At 45.0% G+C, this 16071-nt stretch overlaps 1 protein-coding gene across 1 annotated transcript; it reads right to left on the bottom strand.

The window, feature by feature from the left end:
- Positions 1-696: 696 nt before the first annotated feature.
- Positions 697-15754, bottom strand: TMEM79 (transmembrane protein 79). The gene is made up of 4 exons (XM_030187740.1): positions 15655-15754; positions 10336-11296; positions 9363-9594; positions 697-1377 (listed from the first exon to the last, which is right to left on the bottom strand). Exons 2-4 carry the CDS (start codon positions 11138-11140, stop codon positions 1170-1172), a joined length of 1245 nt encoding a protein of 414 aa, XP_030043600.1. The 5' UTR covers positions 11141-11296; positions 15655-15754; the 3' UTR covers positions 697-1169.
- Between the last annotated feature and the right edge of the window lie 317 nt (positions 15755-16071).

The following is a 16071-nucleotide window of genomic DNA, read 5'->3' on the forward strand; positions in this document are numbered from 1 at the left end:
ACTTTCTCAGGGTCACACAGCCGATGATGGGGAGGCAAATAAGCCCAGAGTCCTGCATGATACGATCTAATTCCTGTGCCGCGCTGTCAGGTGTAATAATTATAGCATTGCATGGGCATATTTCAAGCTCACCAACTCTGCCGTTGTTAAAAAGCCACTTAAAGAAAACACGTGCACAGACTGGAAACCCTTGTCAGAAGAGGAGAAAGTCACGTTGTTTAATATTCTTGGATGCCCTTCTACCTTTCTGTGCCAGGGTAGAAAAGGAGAGGCAGCCTAGACAGACATCACCTGCCTTTTAGGCGGAATTCAAGTAGCTACTTAATGGGCCATTTTGCGCAGTACTGGCTAATGGAAACCTGTCTGGCCTGTTTGCAATGGGTGAGCAAGACAAGAGTCTGGGTTTAAGATGATGCCCAGCGCAAACTGCCTTTGCAAGAGCTCTTCCATCATGCATCATCAGCCATGGAATGCTTAGGATTCCTTCTAGCCTTTCTCTCCCCAATCTGTTCCACCTGCCATACAGCACAGAGAAGGTACATTCAGCTTACCTGGTAGCTTGCTCTCTCCAGTCAAATATAATCAACCCACTGACCATCAGAACACAGGGAGACTTCTAGAACAACAGAAAGACTGGGGGCGGGGGATAAGGGCAGTTAACAGTCCACACTTTCACGTTCCATTACAACACCACAAAATGTACTAGAATTTTCTTTTTTATTCTTAACTAAGCAGTACAGAAGACATTAGCATTTAAGAGCAGCAGATTAGAACTGGACAATATGGGTCATAGATGGAGCTCATGAGATGCAACAGACCTGCTGGGTTTCCCCCTCCCCACCCTTCTGTTTCTGGTCCACTCCTCAACCAGCACTGATTAGAACGTGCTCAGTGAAGAGCTGCATCCTGTTTTAAGCAGCAGGGGGCGCTACAATACCCAGCTTATACACAACACATGGGGGAAGATTTCATCGCAGAGGAAACTCGGAGTAAAAAAAACACAGGCAAGATATGCGTGTCAAAAGAAATACCCATCTTGTTAAAATAAATAAAGCAGAGAAACTGAGCCACTTTACAGACACATAATTATCTTCATACTGTACAAAAATAATATTTAATTGTAGTGAGCACATTTTGTTTGTTGTCAGTGTCCCAAGTGCCGAGAGGCCTCAACCCCAGAACCTGACTTTGGAGGCTTGATCAGGGGTCTCTGCCTTGGCTGTGGCGCCACCTTCCACGGCGAACATCTTGTCTGGCTCCACGACAAATATGAAATACAGGTTACACACCAGCATGGCAAGCAGAGGAACGAAAATCAAGCCATAGCCATAACCACGGAAGACTCTGCCCATGGCAAAGGCTAACCAGTAAATCAGTCTAAAACGGAAAAAAAAACAAATACATCAAAAACCATGTAACAGGGAAGAGAGGAAAAGGGTTTCTCGGCCTTAAATGCTTTCGCACAGAATCTGGGTGTGGACAGGAAATGTTGCTAGGCCATTCTTGTGCTACTACCTAGCTAAGGAGTTATTTTCAGCAGGTGTAAAAGGTGCAGCCACAGCAGTCGTAGGGTACAGGCCTGAAGCCAGAGCCTGTAGTGTAGGCCAGCAATGGGAGGAGGACGCTGGGTAGGGTATGGTTTATTTATTTATATTACACCAGGACTGAGGCAGTTCCCAAGTTAAAACATACATAAACGTTCATAAAACATGCAGATGCTAGTAGTTTCTCATAACATGCTGGGAGGGAGGGGGAAGAACAATACTGGGCCCCATTTGTGGGCCTGGCTGCTAGGGTAGGACAGCAGTGGCAAGTTGTCCTTATGAAAGACCCAGGTTTCACTACTGTGTTTGGCTCAGCTCCAGTGAATGTCCTGAAACCAAGACCGGCTCAGCCTGTACCTGATGACCTGCAGCTGGTTGGCAGGTCTCTGATACACACACCCAACCTTCCTGGCTAGACGACAGAACTTCAGCGTGCCTGGTGCCTGAGGACACACGCTAAGAATGAGGCTATTAGCAGGCAGCCTACACAGTTTTACACAATCACTCCAAAAAGCTCCTGTATGCTGACGACTGAGCTTGTGGCAGCTACTGATCTCCCTTTGGAGCTTGTGGCAGCTACTGATCTCCCTTCGCTGTCCCAAACCCTCCCTCAGCCACTTCTAAATGACCTGCTAGTTCCAGCAATATACACGCCTGTGTGCCTTCAAAACTGCCTCCCTGGAAGCTGGCAGCTAAAGATACCCACTCTGAGGCAGGTGTAACTTTCTGTCTCATTTGTGGGGATATGTGCACTGCACACAGCGCCATACCCAGAACGTGTAGATGTTCACGAAAAAATAGTACATGCTAAGTATGTCAGTAAAGCTAAGTTACTTACCTGTAGCAGGTGTTCTCTGAGGATAGCAGGCATATATTCTCACACGGAGCCCAGTTCGGACGCTGTCATTTTAAAACTTTGAGGAAGTGCCCCCACCACCCATGCGCGGGTGCCTTCCCATCTGACACTTGAATGCAGGACCATCAGTACAGTACTAAAGCTAAGAAGACAACTCCAAGGGCAGGAAGGATGTGAGAATATATGCCTCCTGTCCTTGGAGAACACCTGCTACAGGTAAGTAAAGAAGCTTTCTCTGAGAACATAAGGCATGATATGTGTGGGACTTGCTAGCTGCCAGGCGTACAATATAATAATGAACCTGGCAACTATGTAGAAAGTGAGCCTGGCTGAAAAAAAGGGCTGGAGAGCGGAGCTGACTTTTAAGTAGTAAAAAGATTTTGCAAGACTGCTTGTCCAAACTGACCATCCCTAGAATGCTGCTCCAGACAGTAGTGAGCAGTGAAGGTGTGGACGGAAGACCAAGTTGTGGCCTTGCAAATTTCCTCAATGGAGACAGAGCACAAATGGCCTTCTGAAGTAGCCCCATGGCTCTTACATTGGGAGTAGTGACATGACCATGAACAGTCAGCCCAGCCCGAGCATAGGTGTAGGAAATAGTACATTAGAATATAAGAATAGCCCTACTGGGTCAGACCAATGGTCCACCTAGCCCAGCGTATGCCTGGTAGCGCTATAAAAATGATAAGTAGTAGTAGTATCCTGTTTACAATAGTGGCCAATCCAGGTCACAAGTACCTGGCAGAAACCCAAATAGCAAGAGTCCATGCTACCAATCCTAGGGCAAGCAGTGGCTTCCTCATGTCTGTCTCAATAGAAGACAATGGACTTTTCCTCCAGGAACTTGTCAAAACCCTTTTTTAAGCCCAGCTATGCTAACTGCTGTTACCACATCCTCCGGCAGCAAGTTCCAGTGCTTAACTATTCGTTGAGTAAAAAATATTTCCTATTTGTTTTAAAAGTATTTTCGTGCAACTTCATTGAGTGCCCCCTAGTCTTTGCACTTTTTGAAAGAGTGAAAAACCAATTCACTTCTACTCGTTCTACACCACTCAGGATTTTATAGACCTCAATCATACCTCCCCTCAGCCACCTCTTTTCCAAGCTGAAGAGCCCTAACCTCTTTAGCCTTGCCTCATACGAGAGGAGCTCCATCCCCTTTATCATTTTTTCGCTCTTTATTAAACCTTTTCTAATTCCACTATATCTTTTTTGAGATCCGACGACCAGGCCTGAACACAATATTCAAGGTGAGGTCGCACCATGGAGTGATACAGAGGCATTATAGTATTCTTGGTCTTATTTAGTATTTCTTTCTTAATAATTCCTAGCATCCCATTTGCTTTTTTGGCTGCCGCCACACACTGGGCAAAACATTTTTGCGTACTGTCTACAATGACACCTAGGTCTTTTTCTTGGGTGCTGACCCCCAAGGTGGACCCTAGCATCAGGTAACTGATTTGGATTATTCTTCCCAATGTGCATCACTTTGCATTTTTCCACATTAAATTTCATCTGCCCTTTGAATGCCCTGTCTTCTAGTTTTTTATGGTCTCCCTGCAAATTTTCACAGTGCGCATCTATTTTAACAACCTTGAATAGGTTTGTATCATCTGCAAATTTAATCACCTCATTTGTCGTTCCAATTTCCAGATCATTTATAAATATGTTAAGTAGCACCAGTCTAAGTACAGATCCCTGCGGCACTCCACTGTTCACCCTCCTTCATAGAAATGGCCATTTAACCCTACCCTCTGTTTTCTGTCCAATAACCAATTCCTAATCCACAACAGAACATTTGCCTCCTATCCCATGACTCTAAATTTTCTCAGGAGTCTCTCATGAGGATCTTTTTCTGAAAATCTAGATACGCTACATCAACTGGCTCACCTTTACTCATGCCTTCAAATTGGTGTGGCAAGACTTCCCTTGGCTGAAACCATGCTGACTCTGTCCCATTAAAACATATTTATCTATGTGTTCCATAATTTTAATTCTTTATAATAGTTTCTACTACTTTACCCAGCACTGATGTCAGGCTTACTGGTCTTTAATTTCCCGGATCACCCCTAGAATAGAGACTCCATCTGGAAGGTTTAAGGAACATAAGTCTATGCTGTCAGGGCCAGAGAGTGAGGGTCTGGATGGAGGAGGGGACCCCTCATTCTGTGTTATTAGGATTGGAAAGGGATCTAACATCAATTGTTCCTTGGACGATAACTCTATAAGAAGAGGGAACCAGATTTGACGTGACCAGTAGGGAACAATTAGAATGGTCCCTTGGTTTCAAAGTAGTTTGAGAAGAACTTTTGCTGTGAGAGACAGTGGAGGAAAAGCATATAGAAGGTCCATTCCCCCGGCGGAGCAAGAAGGCGCCTGGGACTACACGGTCGGAAGCATAGAGTCTGGATCAAAAGTGTGGAAGCTCGTTCTGAGGAGAAGCGAAAAGGTCTATCGCTGAGGTTCTTCACTGCTGGAATATTTGACGAACTACAGGCATGCTGAGGGACCATTCCTGAGGTTGAAGGATTCTGCTCAGTTTGTCTGCCACAGCATTCTGTTTGCTGGCTAGATTAAACAGCTCTTACAGAGATGTTTTGAAAAGCCGCCCGAGTCCATATCTGGATTGCCTGTCAACAGAGGTGGTAAGAACCTGTTCTTGTTTGTTGAGGTAATACATTGCGACCTGGTTGTCTGTGCAAACATGTATTATCTGATCAAGTATGCAATCCTGGAAAATGTTGAGGGCGTTCCAGACTGCTCGCAATTCTAAGAGATTGACTTGATGCCATTTCTCCCATGGGGACCAAGAACCCTGTGTGGAAACCATCAAGGTGAAAGCAAGGTCAAATGTTTCAATGGCCTGGGGAGCTGAAAATGGTCGATGTTTCCTGGTCCGAAGAAGAGCTCAGAGGCCCCAAAGGCCGAAAAAAAGAAAAACAAACGTTTTAATTTGAAAAAAAAATCAATAAAATTAATAAAAAGAAGAATATAAAGAAAAAATATGCCGAAAAAGGGAAGGCACCAAAAAAGCAAAGTTTGACGCGCTGAGGAGAGATTAGAAACCCAACCTCTCTGCTGTGTGGAAAACACTGGACTGCTGGTTCCAACCTTGAGCATGTGCGGTTGGGGCACTGTTTCAAAGTTTTAAAGTGACCATGCAGTATGGCAGTGCCCGCACTGGGCTCTGTGGATGATGTCACCTACATGTGAGAATTTCATGCCTGCTTGTCCTCGGAGAATACATAATTTCATGCTTATGTACTCCAGGCAAGTTTATAACCACCTAATTCTGTGCTACAACCATAGCACATGAAATAGAGCCCATGGCGCTGAATGCCATTGGCAGGAAAAGACCCAGATACTCAATGCTAGGCCTTTAAATGCAGATTTACGGTGGCTCCCAGAAGTTATTAGATTGATACCCAGATAACCCAGCCTTTTACTGTCCTAAATTTATTTAGGGACTTACCTGGGTAGTGAACTGAAGATTGCTGCTAATCGGGTAAGTCCCAGCAGCTCTGCCCTGAATTTGAGCCCGGACCATCCCTGCACTAACTGTATAATGGCATGACAGCCTGCTCAAAGCCTTTCCATTCATCTCCTCTTAGATAATCAAAAAGGAAGAGTGAAATACACCATGAAAAAGTAGCAGGATAGCCATTGGCTCTGTTTTATTTTTCAAATCCAACGTGTAGACTATACAAACAAGATATATCCACAGTTTATTTTTCAGATATGGATGCGCTGACAAGAAAAACCCAACATGGGCGTGTTTCGGTGCACAGGCCTTCATCAGGGGGCCTTATTTGTCCTGCTGTTCATGGATAGACCTGTATGGGCATCCAGTGCGCCACACTGAGGCTGAGAACTTGGCAGAATAGCATCGTCTTCCTTTTCATGTGGCCTACTTGATGCCAACACAGGTTTAGCCATGAACAGCAGGACAAATAAGAAGCAGTTACCCCTGGGCCACTGGCTATCCTGGTACTTTTTCATGCTGACTTTCACTCTTCTTTTTTTGATTATTGATTGTTTGCGGAAGGTTTGTTTTTCCTTCTATTTTTTTAATGTCATTTCCTTTTAGATATCAGCCCCATTGTCGTCTGTGCAGAAAAGTTTTTTAAATCACCCTGTCAAGGACCCAACGGAACAGATTGTTTTCGTAGATTTTCAGAGGGAGTAATAATCGGGCAGGAAGCAGTTGGTAAGACACTTCAGCTGCAGGCTGACCTAACCCTGGACATTCAATGCCGGGCCACGAGTGGTTCCCAGGATTGAATATCCGGATATGTCTGCAGCCTGAAAGTTAACTGGATGCTGGCTGATATTCAGACTGGTGTTCAGTTAACTCAGCACATAAAATTAAAACAGTTTTGCTGTCCTAACTTTGTGCTTAATTAGCTGCTAACCAGCTATGTTGCCATTCTGCTCTGTGCCCAACCACCCCTATCCTAGCCACTTAGGGGATGGCCAGTTAGCGGAGATATCCAGTGGCACTGCCTGTTAAATAGCACCAGGGGCGTAGTCAGACCTCGCTCGCCGCCCTTCCGCTGCCATTTCCGCCCCCCCCTCCCCCACCACCACCACTGCGAAGGTACCTTGGCCCCCGCGAGCTAAAGAGTTTGTCCCACACTGGTCTCACATTGCCTGGTGCTCTGTTCTGTTTTCCATTGCCGTGCACACTCGTTTTAAAGAAACTGAGTATGTGCAAGCTTTAGCTGGCGGGGGTTGGGGACCCTCGCCAGCCAAACCGAGGGTCCCAGAGCTAATTTGAGGGGGTCCAAGCCCCTGTGGCCCCCCTTAGCTACACCACTGAATACCACTGAATATCAGCGACTGGCTAGCTCAGCGGGGTTAGCCCTTTTGAATATTGACCCCAGAGTCTGTGGACACTACTCTTTGGAGTTGGCTGTGTCTCACTCTGCACCCACCCGAGGCACTGTTTCCTCTAGGCTGAGTGGGAGTCCTCCACCTACACTTTTGCTGGGGGGGGGGGGGTGCCGTTTCACTATCACATTTTCAATAGTGAGGGACAATCAAGCTCTGTAAGAGTTCAGGGAACCTGCCCAAGGAGGTTTGATAACAGGAAATGGTTTGATGTCACAAGACTGAAGCTGGTTTCCACCCAAGGATGTTTTAATTCTCTCCAATGCAGCCACCCGCCATCTTGGTATACCCAAAACGATTGGGGTGACAAGCTCCGTCTACTGGCTTCAGCCTACATAATGGGCCAGATAGTCTCATGCCATCTCTTGTTATCAAACTTCCTTGAACCTGCCTATCCCTAAGAATTGAAAACACAATATTGAAGCATCACCCCCTACCGGCAGCAATCCAGTTGGAGGACTCCCGCTCAGCTTAGAGGGAACAGTGACCCAAGGTCTGACAAGGATTGTGTTTCTTTCTTAGCTTTATTTCAGAAACCTCTTTCTTCCCTTCTATATGGATGAGGCAGGACAGTCCCTTAACCTCTATTACTACTCATTTCTATAGCGCTACTAGACGTACGCAGCGCTATACACTGGAACATGAAGAGACAGTCCCTGCTCGACAGAGCTTACAATCTAATTACCTTCACAGATTCAGAATTGTCGCTTGGATAAGGCAGTTATGTTCAGACCATTCAGTACTTCTTCAGCCCTCCGATATTCCAAAATTGACCTGTTTTTCTAACTTGCCAAAATAATAAAAAACAGAATGAACCTCCTTTTACTACTGTGTGTGCTTTATCATGGTTGCTCTAAAAAAGTAGGTCTGAGGAGCCACAAGAACTGAAGTTTTAATTCCTGGCACCACTGATTTGCCTGGGAAGTATGAGAAAAAATGCCAGCCGTGTGAGTTGTCAGAGTGAGGTCAAGCTGGTAAACAATGAGTAGCAATTTGACTGACGTTTAAACATGTCCAATGCCCCAGCAGTATGGGAGGATCCATGCCCATCCTTTTGGGGAGGAGGGCCACAAATGGTTATGATTTTCACAAAATTGGTTTTCAGTATTGTTCACTCTGAACAACTCAAAAACCAGATCCATCTGCAGCCTATATGGAATGGAGGTAGCCATCCCTATAGCAATGCTCCTTCTAGGCTTTGCCCCTAGTGGTATTTTCAGTGGCAGCATCTGGCATTTCTTCTTCGAATAAAAGTTATTACCTTTGAGATCAGATGAAATTAAATTTCCCTGCTGCTAATAAGATCAGATCTTTTAAATCGGTTACGTCTTCTTTTACCTGACAGGTGGCTAGGATTTGAAATTCTACAAGATGGCAAACTAATTATGTACTTTTTAAGAAAGAGGTAAAGACCGTATTGTTTTGTGAATCTCTGATGCTCACATCTTGAAGTTTATTTATCGCAGCTTAACGTACATTTTCAGACTGTTATAGTTGTTTTCCTTTTGCTAATCGCAATTGAAACTATGCTATTTACATTTTGGTTTAATGTATCTTCCTGGATTGTCCCAGCCTTCTTAATTTGTTATCCGCAATGCGCTGAAGAGGTAGTTTGCAGAATATAAGAGCTGAGATGTAATGTAATGATAATCAGTGACTCGCCCCAGTCCTCGGTATTTACCAGATAAATGCCTTTAAATAAAAGGTCCCAATATGTTACCAAAATGACAATTCCTTAAGCCATGATGGAAGATGTTGACAAGGGTTGGACCATATCTCCAGATGGTTTAAGGAAACAGATGGTGGTAAACAAGGATTTGTTTTTTATGTGGGGGTGGGATGGGGCTGGTGCTAAGGGGGGGGGGGTGAATTTCTATTTTTTTATTGGATCAGTTCCCCTGAACTTTGTCAAGGGCAGTTAAACAGATAATGGAGATGCATGGGGACAGAATCGAAATGGTAGCATCTCAAGGTCATGCTATCTTGGTGGAGAGGAGGGAGTAATCTCAAACCAGCACATATCTGTCTCCAGTGCAGTCCTAAAGCAGGGGAAGGGGGGGGGGGTGACTTACCGTGAGAGAGCAAAAAAGCCAGTGAGCAGTGGGATGAGCTTCAGGGTCTCCTGAGGTAGATATGTGGCCAACACAGCCAGGTTGAAGAAATAGAGGACGAACAGCTGGACAGACTGTGAGACGAAGTGTTGATGGAGCTTCACTTCCCTCTCCCACTTATTGTACTCTCCATGATGGCAGTCCAGATCAGCGGAGGAGAAGCAGAGGCGCGATATTCCACAGACGATGAGACCTGGCCGGAGGAAAGAGAGCATGATGAAACAGGCACATGGATAAACTACTGCTGGCTGTACAGCTGAAAGTCATGGATGAAGGTCAGTGGAGGTCAGAGCTGCAGTTCTGGCTGGTGGGGGGGGGGATCTTTAGCAGGAAAGTGAAAAGGTGGCTTTTTTAGGGCTGGTGCAAGGGGTCAGACACTCATTCAACTTTGTATTACTACTACTACTACTACTGCTATTAAACATTTAAACATATTAAACATTTCTATAGCGTTACTAGACTTACGCAGCGCTGTACAAATTATTCCCTTCGATTAACTTTCAGGTCCCTTTAGTCCCCTCCACCAGAAAATCTGATCAATAAACTGAGCAATAGGAACTTGTAAACATGCATAATTGGACATCAACTTTTTCAATATTAAACTACATTTTGTATATACAACATATATATAATGAAGGCAATTTTCAAGGCCATTTACTCAGGTACATGGGCTATTGACAATTATCCACCCCACCCCCCGCAGCTAAGCGCACACATTGCTCACTCTTTGGTACCATGGCATCAGACCCTATTGCTTTGCTTTGACTCCAGCTGTCCCCTACAAGCTGCTGCTCTAGGCAAGCACCTACTCTGCCTAGTGGTTAAAATCCAGCCCTGGGCTTTTTACTGGGGTCCCGCATTAAAGCACACAGGAAGAGGGCCAGCAGGTGGTCTTTAAAAAGAGGGCTTGGTCTGCAGTCACCCATCCACTCACCTATTATAATAGGGACTGTAGCAAAGACTGAACAGCGCAGGGTGTATACCAGTCGGGTGCTAATCCCTGGCATCAGTGGGGCATTAAAGGGCAGAAAGGCATAGGCACCATACATGAGGCAGGGGAAGGTGACAACAGCCCCCAGGAAAGATGCCACAGTCTTCAGGTTCCTGGAGGTGCAGTTCTTGCAGCACCTGGGCTTCTGTGAGGCCTCATCATCTTCGGACCACTCCAGCCTTGCTGCCTGACAGGCATGAGGCTCGTGTTTGGAAGAGTTGGGACCATCTTGAGCCAGAAAGGCCCGCTTCTCCTGATTGCAGCTTTCGTTGCCACATGACTCCAGCTCGTATGCCTCAACCGTCGTCTTGCTGCTCCTCCTGCCATCCAGGCTCCACCGTTTCTGAGGAAGAACATGGTTGCTAACGGCAATTTGGACATGAGGGACAAAAACCTGCTTGGCAACTTCAGGCATCTGGTTGTCGTCTTCATCGTTTAGGGCACCGATAGCTTGGTTCATGTCATCATCTTGAAAAGATTTCTCAGTCGAACTGGGCAGAACGTAAAACTCTTTTTCCATTATGCTTGGCTTTCTCTCTTGCTCAGAAGGCTCGTTGCCAACAGCAGTGGTAGCCAGTTTAGCATCATCACTCAGGCCGGCACTCTTGGCTCTGTCATAGGTTAGGGTCTCATCTTCACAGCTGGCTTGGTCTTCGGACACAATCTTCTCATCTTTGAGGTCACTGAAGTTGACCGTCTTGGCTTGCACAGGATTTTGGGAGGACTTCTTATCAGGTGGAGCAGCCATTGAGGATGTCCCCTATGACTGGTTGAGCTCCAAGAAGTAGATGCAAAAGTTTTCTTCAGCGCTAATTCTCTCCCTCGTGGTGGTGGCCGAGTGGGACTCTAGCAAGGAGACACTTCAAGCATTCTGACCGCTGAGACTCTCCTTTCCTTTTCTAGCCTTAAAAAAAAAAGTTTAAGAAGTTACTGTTATGTCAAAATGAAAATATTCTACAACAACGTGGACCTTCAAGAGAGTAGCAACATCAGATTCTGTACACAGATCTCGTGAAAGGACAGATGAAAAGATGGCCCTCGTGGGAGGGGAAAAATCCTTAGAGAGGTCTTGGTGCCGCACAGGATCTGTATTACACTTCCTCGAAAACATAAAATTGTATATATTCACTCTAGTATTTATAATTGAATGGCAGGGGAAAAGATTTCTTTATTATTCTGTCCTGACAGTTTATTTTCTGGTCTTTCGAGCTTCTAGTCCAGCTGGAGTCTGGAGCCTTTATTACTACTACTACTATTTAGCATTTCTATAGCGCTACAAGGCATACGCAGCACTGCACAAACATAGAAGAAAGACAGTCCCTGCTTAAAGAGCTTACAATCTAATAGACAAAAAATAAAGTAAGCAAATCAAATCAATTAATGTGTACAGGAAGGAGGAGAGGAGGTTACAAGTGGTTACCAGTCACAACTGCTCAGGGGTTAGTCTCCTCCCTATTCTAATCCCCTCCACTCTCCACTCCCTTAACCCAGTCTTGGCAGTGACAGTCCTGAGATACGGGTCAACAGACTCCTTTCTGAAGCTGTACTGAGATCTGAATGAGCGATGTGTCACACAGGGTGCAAGGATGTGGGGACACCAAAATTGCTCTCCATCCATGGTTTCCTATTCTTGGCCACAGCACAGTGAGAGGGACAGGAACACCAGGGGGTGTGTTGCACAGGGCATGATTCCAGCTCCGTACAGTGCTGCATTCAAGCCACTGCGTTTTGGCTTTATTAGAGGACTGGACTTCCTCCAGGCTCAGCAAGCATTGTTTCTGCACCGATCCCAGCCCTGGCTGAGGCAGGCAACAGAAGACAAAACCCAGGTCCTTAACAGCAGCATGCAACACTGACACTGATCGCCCCTTTTACTCCTCGGTCATCTAGCGGTCCAACCAATTCTTTTGCCAGCTTCCTGCTTTTAATATACCTAAAAAATTTTGTACTATGTGTTTTTGCCTCCAACGCAATCTTTTTTTCGAAGTCCCTCTTTGCCTTCCTTATCAGGGTTTTGCATTTGACTTGACATTCCTTATGCTGTTTCTTATTATTTTCAGTCGGTTCCTTTTTCCATTTTCTTAAGGATTTTCTTTTAGCTCTAATAGCTTCCTTCACCTCACTATTTAACCACGCCGGCTGTCGTTTGGTCTTCCGTCCTCCTTTTTTAATACACGGAATATATTTAGCCCGGGCTTCCAGGATGGTGTTTTTGAATAGCATCCACGCCTGATGTGAATTTCTGACCCTCGCAGTCGTTCCTCTAAGTTTTTTTTCCACCGTTCTTCTCATTTTATCATAGTCTCCTTTTTTAAAGTTAAACGCTAACGTATTTGATTTCCTATGTATACTTACTTCAAAGCTAATATCAAATCCGATCATATTATGATCACTGTTATCAAGCGGCCCCAGCACCATTACCTCCCGCACCAGATCATGCGCTCCACTAAGGACTAGGTCTAGAATTTTTCCTTCTGTCGTCGATTCCTGTATCAGCTGCTCCATAAAGCTGTCCTTGATTTCATCAAAGAATTTTACCTCCCTAGCGTGTCCCAATGTTAAATTTACCCAGTCAATATCGGGGTAATTGAAATCACCCATTATTATTGTGTTGCCCAGTTTGTTTGCGTCCCTAATTTCCTTTAACATTTCTGCATCCGTCTGTTCATCCTGGCCAGGCGGACGGTAGTACACTCCTATCCTTATCCTTTTCCCCTTTACACATGGAATTTCAATCCACAGTGATTCCAAGATGTGTTTTGTTTCCTGCAGAATTTTCAATCTATTTGATTCAAGGCTCTCGTTAATATACAATGCTACCCCTCCACCAATTCGATCCACCCTATCACTACGATATAATTTGTACCCTGGTATGACAGTGTCCCACTGGTTATCCTCCTTCCACCAGGTCTCAGAGATGCCTATTATATCTAATTTTTCATTTAGTGCAATATATTCTAACTCTCCCATCTTATATCTTAGGCTCCTGGCATTCGAATATAGACATAAGTACATAAGTATTGCTATACTGTGAAAGACCAAAGGTCCATCGAGTCCAGCATCCTGTTTCCAACAGTGGCCAATCCAGGTCACAAATACCTGGCAAGGTCCCCAAAACTATGTTTGTTGTTCCTATTTACATCATGCTTAGTACTTGACAGTATTAATTTGCAATCGCTTGTCTAAATGGCATATGAATGGCAAAATAGGCTGTAACAGATGAGAGCTGCCACGGGGCAGATAGAGATGATAAAACATTCATTAGTGGCATCAGCCCCAAGGTACTCAGAAGCCTGACCAGTTCCCCCCATTCCACTCCAGTCCTCCTTCGTCTTCCCTTAAAATATTTAAACAGCAATACTGTCTGAAAATTTCAGTGTAAATGGGATAGAAGGGGACATGAAAATCACTGCCCACGTCAGCTGCTCATTTTTAACTTCTTTTAGGGGCACTTTTACAACTCTGCGGTACAGCTACCGTAGTGTTGGTGTGTGCCAACCGGGCACTACCCCCAGGCTACTGCAGGTGCCCAGTGGTAATGCCTACACCCCTCCGTGTGCCATTTCTGGTGTGCTGGTTTTTAAAAACTTTTCTGCACTGCCGGGTTAGCGTGGGAGCCCTTGAATAGGCAGTGGTAAGGGCACCCCCCCCCCCCCAAAATGGCCGTATGGCAAGTGGTTAACTTGCTGCATGGCAATTTCCTTTAAAACAAAGCAAAATGTCTTTTACCCGCTGCCGTAAAAGGGGGGCCTCGGCGTGATTTCACCGTGGGCCCCCTTTTTACCGCAGCGTGGCAAAAGGGGTCCTTAGTCATTTCTGCTTTGCAGTCTAGTCTCCTGAATGGAGTGCCGACATCAAAAACCACTTTTCAAACATTGTTCTAGAAGACCCCCAGGTCCTCCTAAAAACAAAGGCTTTATTATGGAGATGTTCCTTTTACTACTTTGAGCCAGAGCCCAGAATCAATTATAAAGACATTGTGAAAAGGATCAACGTTGTACCCAAGAATACCTGCTTTAAATTCCAAAACAGATTCCATTCTAGATTAATAATCAGCTTTAAAACTCCATTTCCTTAACAGACAATTTTGTGCTGTGACTATGCTGATGGAATCAGTGCTCAAAACTGTATGGAGGAACTTTTTTTTTTTTTTTTTTAAATGTAGTTCTCATTTTCAGCACTGCTTTTTCAGGGGTCCTTTCACTAAGGTGCGCTAATGATAAGTCACCCATTCTATTCCTGTGGGCACACACTGGACAGGAACTTTTTGCCATCAAGACATTCAAAACTGAACCCAAGTTCTGAAAGCAACAGTTCCCCAGGAGTCACTTGTTCTGTTGGGAAGAGGTGGTCCCTTATGATCTTTTAGATCATAAAAGAACAGATACTATTAATCAAGCATTTTATTACAGGGACAAAAATGAAGGAGTTAAACCCTCAGGAGATCTGTGCTTAAGAATATGTGTAGAGCTAGATATAGATATCCACTTATCAAAAATCTTTAAAAAAAAGTTATCTGATCCCTACCTGCTGCCCCATCTTCCAGCTTATTATCTGCCAGATCCCCTCCCCCTAAAGTTTTAATATTGATATTATTAGTCTGCCCAGGAACTGAAGAAGCATTTGAGCTTGAAAAAGGCACAGGTCAGCTAAGCTGTCTTGAAGGGAAATGGGACTTGATATACCGCCTTTCTGAGGTTTTTGCAACTACATATATTCAGGTACAAAAGTACCAGGGGCAATGGACGGTTATGACTTGCCCAGAGTCACAAGGGTCACCAGAAAACCATCAGACAAGCCCCCACCCCCTCCTTTTTAAACCCAATCCACCTGTCCGTTCCTGGACAATCTCTGTCGCAGGGAGAGGATGTAGATTGTAAGCTCTTTTGAGCAGGGACTGTCTTTTCTTCATGTTCATTTGTGAAGCGCTGCGTACGACTGGTAGCACTATAGAAATGATTTATAGTAGTAGTAGTAGAAAGTGAAACACCAGAAATCAACCAACAGATGAGAGTTGCTGCCTACCTTTTACTGAGGTTTATTTCCCTGCCTTGAGGTAGGCTGACCTAGCCACCAAATTCCTGATAAAAGGATAAGAAATCACCAGGGGAGTAAAACGAAATTGTAAAGGGATGGAACCTCAGCCGGCACCAGCACAAAACTATCCATGGCTTTGTATATAAATATTCCCTAAATAACATAAATAACCCCTTCCGCAGTAGGAGCTCTGAAAAGTTCTTTGGATATGCAACTACTTCTTACCTCCTGCTAGCTTCTTGAGCTTCCGATGATCTTGCTCCCCTAGTCCTTCTCTGGCTCTCGATCCAGGCTCTTTCCCCTGCTTCTCTTTACCTGTCATAGAAACCTGTTGACACCAGACTAGAGGTGTGGCTCCACTTAAAGGTGCAGTCTGATCCCTTCCGGTTGGCCCAGAAGGGGTGGGTGGGTTCAAATAATAGTTGTTATACATGGGACAGGGAGGAGAAGGGTGGGTGGGAGTTTTGCAACAGGGAAGGAGGGGAGGGGGATGGCACTTAACTCTCCGAGTTATAGCCATGGGGCAAGTGTATCCCTGTCTTCTGAATTCACCTGTCTGCATTTTGCTGCTATAATCCGGAAAGGTTTTACAGAGATCTCCAATGTGCTTCAGCCCCCTTAAAACAATGCATGCATTAACCA

Source organism: Microcaecilia unicolor, chromosome 14 (genome assembly GCF_901765095.1).
Source record: "Microcaecilia unicolor chromosome 14, aMicUni1.1, whole genome shotgun sequence".
Classification (NCBI taxonomy): Eukaryota; Metazoa; Chordata; class Amphibia; order Gymnophiona; family Siphonopidae; genus Microcaecilia; species Microcaecilia unicolor.

Bases quoted from the DNA above. Each gene is read 5' to 3' on its own strand.
- TMEM79 (XM_030187740.1), bottom strand. From the start codon at position 11,140: ATGGCTGCTCCACCTGATAAGAAGTCCTCCCAAAATCCTGTGCAAGCC. The intron at 9,595-10,335 runs GTGAGTGGATGG...TCCTCCGGCCAG, and splicing joins TACAGTCCCTATTATAATAG to GTCTCATCGTCTGTGGAATA. The intron at 1,378-9,362 runs GTAAGTCACCCC...TTTCCGTTTTAG, and splicing joins GGCTTTTTTGCTCTCTCACG to ACTGATTTACTGGTTAGCCT.